This window comes from Pipistrellus hanaki (genome assembly GCF_964339955.1).
Source record: "Pipistrellus hanaki genome assembly, chromosome: 9".
Lineage (NCBI taxonomy): Eukaryota > Metazoa > Chordata > Mammalia > Chiroptera > Vespertilionidae > Pipistrellus > Pipistrellus hanaki.
In genome coordinates, this window is record NC_140511.1 from 26,306,584 (window position 1) to 26,313,532 (window position 6,949).

Below are 6,949 nucleotides of genomic sequence, written 5' to 3' on the forward strand. Positions count from 1 at the left end.
GCAAAAGGAAAGGCCTTCACAGGCAGAAAGGGGCAGGGGCAGGAAGTCACACGAGGCAAACACCTGGTGGGTTGTTGCAAGGTTACCCTCCTTAGGGGATGGAGGGCCATGAGGCAGATGACCTGGCTGATGCTCACCAGGCGAGTCCTGGTTGGCTGCCTGGGTTCCATCTCTGGGAGAGTGTCGTTAAAGTCAGTGTGGCTTGGTGAGGTGCTGCCTAGCGTGAGCGACTCCGATATGGCCCTGTTTCCTTGTTTTTAACTAGTTACGTCTCATTTATATCATTCTGAATTTTGAAAAAGCATGTGAAGGATTCTACCTTTCTTTATTTGCCAAATACACACTGGGGATAACAACTTTAATAAAACTTAAGTTGGAGATGATCCCCCCTAACACGGAGGATGCGGGTGATGAAGTCTCCCACCCTCCTCCTGCTGCTCCTGGGGGCGCAGGTCCTGACCCCCGCCTGGGCCAGTCCCCACTCCGTGAGGTTTGTCTACATCATCATGTCCCCTCCTGGCTGGGGAGCCCGGGAACCTCGCGGTTGGCTGCTTGGACTACACTCAGTCAGTTCGTGCTGATGGACAGCTACGCCAGGAGCTCGAGGGCGGAGCCGCTGGCACAGGGCATGCTGCAGCCCTGGTGGAGGGGAGCACCCTCCGCACCGGGACATAGAAACGGGGAGGTGCAAGGGACCCGCACAGTGTTACCCAGGGAGCCTGAGCATCCTGCGCGGCTCCTAAGACCAGAGGGAGGGCGGGTCTCACCTTCCAGGTCATGTAAGGCTGCGACATGGGACCCAGGGACGCCTCCTCCGCAGGTGCGGACAGTCCGCCTACGAGGACGCCGGCTGCATCGCCCTGAACGCTGACCTGACCTCCTGCCCACCTGGCAGCTCAGATCACCCTGCGGAAATGGGGGTAGGGGGAGTGGGGGACGGTGAGGCTGAGCATCCCAAGAGCTACCTGCAGGGCACCTGCATGGAGTGGCTCCGCATTTACCTGGAAAAGAAGAAGGAGGCCCTGCCGCCCTCAGACCCTCCAGAGGCACAGGTGACCCGCCAGCCCATCTCTGACCTTGAGGTCTCCCTGTGGTGCTGGGCGCTGGGCTTCTACCCTGTGGACTTACCCTGACCTGGCAGCATGACCAGAAGGACCAGACCCAAGACATGGAGCTTGTGCAGACCAGGCCTGCGGGGGATGGGACCTTCCAGAGCGGGCGGCCCTGTGGTGCCCCCTGGAGAGGAGCAGAGATACACTGCCACCTGCAGCCCGAGGGGCTGCCCGAGCCCCTGAGCCTGAGAGGGGAGCTGCCTTCTCAGACCTTCTTCATCATCATGGGCATCGCTGGGGCCTGGTTCTGCTCGGAGATCTGGATGGAGATGTGATGAGGGGGGAGGGAAGGAGGCGCCCAGTTGATAAAGCAGGAAGCTATGCCCGGGCTCTGATGTGTCTCTAAAGACTGAGGCAGCTGCCTTGTGGGCACTGAGTGATGGGAGATGTGTTCACGCTCCCACTTCCTGACTCAAGACCCCCTGATGGGGAGGCTGGCCCAGCCCTGCTCCCCACACTTTCCTGTCCAGCAGAGGGGGGCTGGGCCCTCCCCATCCCTGCCTTTCCTCCCTGGTGCTCTGAGCCACAACTTCTTGCTCCTGAACTGAAATGAGACTGTGGGTTAACCTGGTTTTTTAATTCTTGCCACTAACTGTGATGGGTTAATTAAAAGAGATTCTTTAATTAAATATTTTCTGAGAGGAAATAAATGGAAGCACCAAGAATTTAAAACACAAACACAAGTAAAATGACCAATATTCTGCTCGGCTGTGTGGCTCAGTGATTGTGTTGTCCCATGAACCAAAAGGCCCCCAGTCCATTCCCAGTCAGGGCCCATGTCTGGATTGTGGGCTCCATCCCCCGTAGGATCATGTAGCCGATCTATGTTTCTCTCTAGTGGACATTTCTATCTATCCCTCTCACTTGCTCTCTCTCTAAAATCAAGAAAAACGTATCTTTTATTTCTTTTTTATTGTTTAAGTATGTTTTTATTGGTTTCAGAGAGGAAGGGAGAGGGAAAGACAGATAGAAACGTCAATGATGAGAGAGAATCAATCAATGGCTTCTTCCTGCATGCCCCTTTCTAAGAATCAAGCATTGAACCCAAGCATGTGCCCTGACTGGAATTGTACCACCACTTCCCAGCTCATGGGTAGGTGGTCAAATACTGAGTTATGTGGACAGGGCAAAAAAAAAAAGAAAAGAAAAAAAAGAACACCATATTTTTTTAAAAATTACAAACATCCCTAAGGTAGTACTGGCTGACAGACTCATTGGGTAAACGGTCTAGATTCAGCCTGAGCAGAGGCCTGAGCAGGGGCCTGGGAGAAGGTGTGTCGGAGCCGCAGGAGAGAGGCTCCTGGGTTCAGTGTGGCTGTTGCGTGTTCAGTGACTCAGAGGCTCAGAAGTGCCTCAGCGAGGTTCTCAGAATCACCCAATGTGGCCCCCAAATAACTATGGACCCTAGAGGCTGATCAACAAAACAAACACAAAATGTCACTGCCATAGCTGAAAGCCTTTTTTGTAAGTAAGGTTTTATTAAGCAAAATGCTCACCAAAAGCAAGTCCAATCTTGAGGCATAGAGTAGTCTACAGCAGCAAGGGAGAAAAGACAACATGCCCACCCATTGTCCCAGAGCTTTACAAGCTTTTTATACAACAAATAGGGCCGAGGGGAGGGGAAAAAAGAGTTAATCTAAAAGAAATTTTTAAAGATACATTAAAATGAAAATCTCTAAGAGAAAAAATATATTCCTTAGGGTATGAAGGGATAATATATGGGGTATAACAGAACCGTATGTACAATATGTTACGTTATCTGTGACCTCTGCAGACATTTGCCTGAATTCCCACTTGGGAGTGAATAAAGTGATGGAGGAGGTTTGTGGTTTTTGTGGTACATGTGGCAGTGTCTCCGGGGTCAGGAAATTTAAGAATGAGAATGCAAATAGAACAGGATAAACAGAGTGGAATGATCAAGATTCATGGGGGCTCTAACAGGATCCACTTTGCCAAGGCTCCCCACCCCTGGCCTTCAATAATCGAGAGATTTCAAGAATGCACCACACAGACACGATTCAACAATGTACCAGAATGATTTATTCAACAATATAACAGAAATGATTTAAATATCACCCCACCCTTGACCTCAGTCTCCAGTATACTCCCTAGAGCAGTACAGGCAAGGAAGATCTGTTGGGAGAAATCCCTAACACTTTCCCAGGGTAGAATTCTGGCTAGTCCAAAAAACAATCCTCCTCTTAAGGGTTTTGGGGATCTAGACACTGCAATTTTATTAGTATAGGCGATGTTTATTTGGAACAAAATCAGCTCCAGGAGCTGCGCGGTTGAATATAGGAGGGGTTCCACCAATCGCCCCAATTCCTTCCATTGTAGCAGAATGGCCAAAGAGTTCGGTAGTTGGTGGGGTCAATCCCAAGGTTCCATCTGGCATCATAGTGGCAGGTCTTGGAGGAGCTGGGGTACCAGCAGGCACAGGAGCAGGGGGCATGGCACCTTGGGTGTTTATGCCCATAGCACCTCCCATGGCCACCTGGCCCATCCGCATCTCCTGCTCTCTCGCATCAGGGAAGGTTCCCTTGAATCCTTCCTGTTGTTGCAGCATCATTTCTTCCTGCTGTCGCCTCATCTCTTCCTCTCGGCGCCTGCGCTCTTCCTCCTGCCTGAGCTCCAGGTGCTTTCGTGTTCGCACTTGGCTGTGCAGCTCCTCCATCCTCCGGAGCTCTTCTTGGCGCCTCATCAAATCCTGCCTCATGAGCATGACCTGGTGCTCCTGGCGAGCAGCCTCCATCTCCATCTCCATCTTCTCACGAGCTTCCCTGATGTTGCGGTCCACTTGGTCCTGCTGCTGTTTCTCCATCTCCAAAAGCGCCTTCCAGCGCATGGCATAGGCATACTCAAAGGAGCCAGGCTGTGCAAATCTAGGTGGCTGCTCCCTCTCCTTGTGAAACTGCTGGTTCTTTATAAGCAGCTTCTCTGGAAGTCCTTCTTCATCATCTAACCGGTCCATGGGCTCCACAGTCACGGGTCGAGGAAATGCGGTCAGCAGGAAGGAGCCTTCACGGCATCTGTCCAGAGCTTTCTGAGCGGCTGGCTTCCCTGAGAATTCAACGGTGCCTCTTCCCGAGGACCTTCCTCGGTCATCCACAATGACCACGGCCCTCTCCACCTGGCCGAACACAGAAAAAGCTTCCTCCAGCAGTTCGTTGGACACTTGCTGAGGCAGGTTTCGGACTGAAAGGGATGCACTGTGGCAGGCAAAGCGCACCCGCAGCTGCCTTCCACGGAGCGGTGTGTTGTCCAGCTCGACTTTGGCAATCTCCGCCAGGGTTCGTGTTGCCAAGCAGATAAAGCCAAAGCCCTTATCTTTATGAATGAAGACTTCGCCTGCCTTTCCGTACTTCTCAAACAGCTTCCTCATTTCCTCCTCAGTGACTTCAGGAGGAAGATTGCCCACAAAGAGCCGGCTGCGTTGGGTGAAGGGCTTCTCTCCTGGTTTCCTAAAATTCTTCAGGTCAATAGTGAAGCCTTCCTTTTGGCTGCTGGCTTCTTGTCCATTGGCAGGTACTTCTGGTGGCTGCGGCTGCTGCTGTTGCTGCTGATGATGACGCCTTCTTGAAGCACGGTTTGGCTTCTCCAAGTTAAAGGTTTTGTTGCCCTGCATATTTTGTACCCTCTACCGACTGTTGACTCCTCAAAGTAACGGCGACCTCTCTCTCTCTCTTTAAGTTTTAGTGTGTCTGTGACACAGTCACTCAGATTGAATGTTTGAAAAATGAGCCTTTTCTAGGCTTTTGGCCTCACCAGGGGGATCCACGCTGGTCAGTGCTTTTTGTGCCTGAAGGACATGGGCTGGTTCCCAGGGAGCAGGCACTGGGGGCTGCCAGGCTCAGCCTGCAGCTCTGGGGGCTCCCCTGTGGGGGTACTGGAGTCGCTGAGGCTTCTCCTGAGTCACAGCTTCAGTGTCCGGATGGCTCCTCGCCCCAAATAGTGGAGAGTCTCCTCAAGGAAGTTGAAAAGCTAGACAGGAAGACGAGAACACAGAATATTGGTAAATAATCACACACGCACGCACGCACACACACACACACACACACACACCCCTAACACCTCATAGAAATTATTCTAAAACCTGGTTCTTAGGAAAGAACATTAGAAGTGAATAGACATAAGCATGAAAAGTACAAATAGGCACTGTATGACAAAATAGGGGACACCTGTAAAAATGCACCAGGGAAAGTTTTAAAAAACTAAAGTTTAATCTTATGAACACCTTGTTGCAAGTACTTTTGAAAACGAAAATAGATCATTTTCTCAAAAGCACATAGGCGGCCCGGGTAGTGTGCCTCCGTGGTTAAGCATCAACCTATGAATCAGTAGATCATGGTTCGACTCCCACTCAGGGCACATGCCTGGGTTGTGGGCAATCTCCAGTGTGGGGCTTGCAGGAGGCAGCCCATCAGTGATTCTCCCTCATCATTGCTGTTTCTATAACTCTCCCTCTCCCTTCCTCTCTAAAAATCAAGAAAAATATATTTTAAAAAAACAACAGCTGAAGTTCAAGAAAATAATAAATGTCAGCACAAAAACAAACAAACAAACAAAAAACTCTGATTTTATCTCAAATGTTTTCAAAGTCCCTTCCAATGAATTCACCCTATAACCAGATCTAGAAAAACGCTTATCAAACCAGCTCCCTAAATGCCAGGCTTTTCTCTTTGTGGTATTTACTAAAAATATATTAAGAAAAAAACATAACCCAAAATCTAAAAAATAGGTTTCTCTGTGTATTTTTTTAAATTATATTTATATGGATTTCATAGAGGAAGGAAGAGGAAAAGAGAGATAGGAACATCAATGATAAGAGAGAATCCTGGATCTGCTGCCTCCTACAAGCCACACTCTGGGGATTGAGCCCCAAATCTGGGCATCCAGAGCCTCTTCCCTAATTCATGGGTTCACATTCAACCACTGAGGGACACTGGCTGAGCACAAGTTTTTATTTTCAAAGTGTTTTCCAGCCTGGTGTTATTGACTCAGGGGTAGAGCAATGATCCATAAACCAAGATAAACTCTCAGTCAGGATACATGCCCAGATTGTGGGCTTAATCCCCATTAAGGGGCTGTTGATCAATTATACTCTCATTGATGTTTCCACCTCTCTCTACCTCTCGCTTCCTCTCTCTCTATAAAAATTAATTAATTAGTTAGTTAATTAATTAATTAATTTAAAGAAAATTAGAACATACTTAAAAAATAAAATAAAATCTTTAACTAAAGGGAATGAAAGCCTAATACATACATCTCAATCATAAATAATGTAAGACTATAGTCAATTCTTTAAACTTGTAATAGGAAAATAGCTCTTTGGGTCATAAGCACAAGCAGTACAAATCAAATGACCTTCCTTCCACCAGCAAAATTCCAATTCCAGGTGAGGTACTGCAGGATCCAGAGAGACCGTATCTGCTTGAGAGCTGGCTGCCAGATACAGCCCCAAATCCTCATGGGCCTGGCTTTACACCTGGGCCACAGTAATCTCCTCACTGCCAATCAGATGGGATCTCGAGGGAAGGGGCCTAGTTAGTCATCTCTCTTTGTCCAGGTCCCAGTTGCAAAACAAAATCTAGCCCTAGCCACTTTGGCTCAGTGGAAGGGTCCTGGGTTCTATTCTGGTCAAGGGCACAAGCCCAAGTTGGGGACTTGATCCCCAGTGTGAGGTATACAGGAGGCAGCCAATCAGTGATTCTCATTCATCAGTGATATTTCTCTCTCTCTCTCTCTCTCTCTCTCTCTCTCCTCTCCCTTCGTCTTTGAAACCAATTTAAAAAATAAGTCATACAAGGCCCTAAAGGAGAAGTCGAAAAATGAAATAC

At 48.9% G+C, this 6,949-nt stretch overlaps 1 protein-coding gene and 1 pseudogene across 2 annotated transcripts; one reads left to right on the plus strand and one right to left on the minus strand.

Annotated features, from left to right (window-relative positions):
• The first annotated feature begins 401 nt into the window (after positions 1–401).
• On the plus strand, positions 402–1,458 carry LOC311627624 (HLA class I histocompatibility antigen, A alpha chain-like; annotated as a pseudogene). Its single transcript has 2 exons — positions 402–543; positions 745–1,458. The product of its transcript is annotated as an HLA class I histocompatibility antigen, A alpha chain-like (transcript).
• Positions 1,459–3,345: 1,887 nt separating this feature from the next.
• Positions 3,346–4,737, minus strand: LOC311628295 (non-POU domain-containing octamer-binding protein-like; the record flags this gene model as incomplete). The annotated part of the gene is made up of 1 exon (XM_084895403.1): positions 3,346–4,737. The coding sequence occupies one exon, from the start codon at positions 4,735–4,737 to the stop codon at positions 3,349–3,351; it is 1,389 nt and encodes a 462-aa protein (XP_084751529.1). The 3' UTR covers positions 3,346–3,348.
• Positions 4,738–6,949: the final 2,212 nt, after the last annotated feature.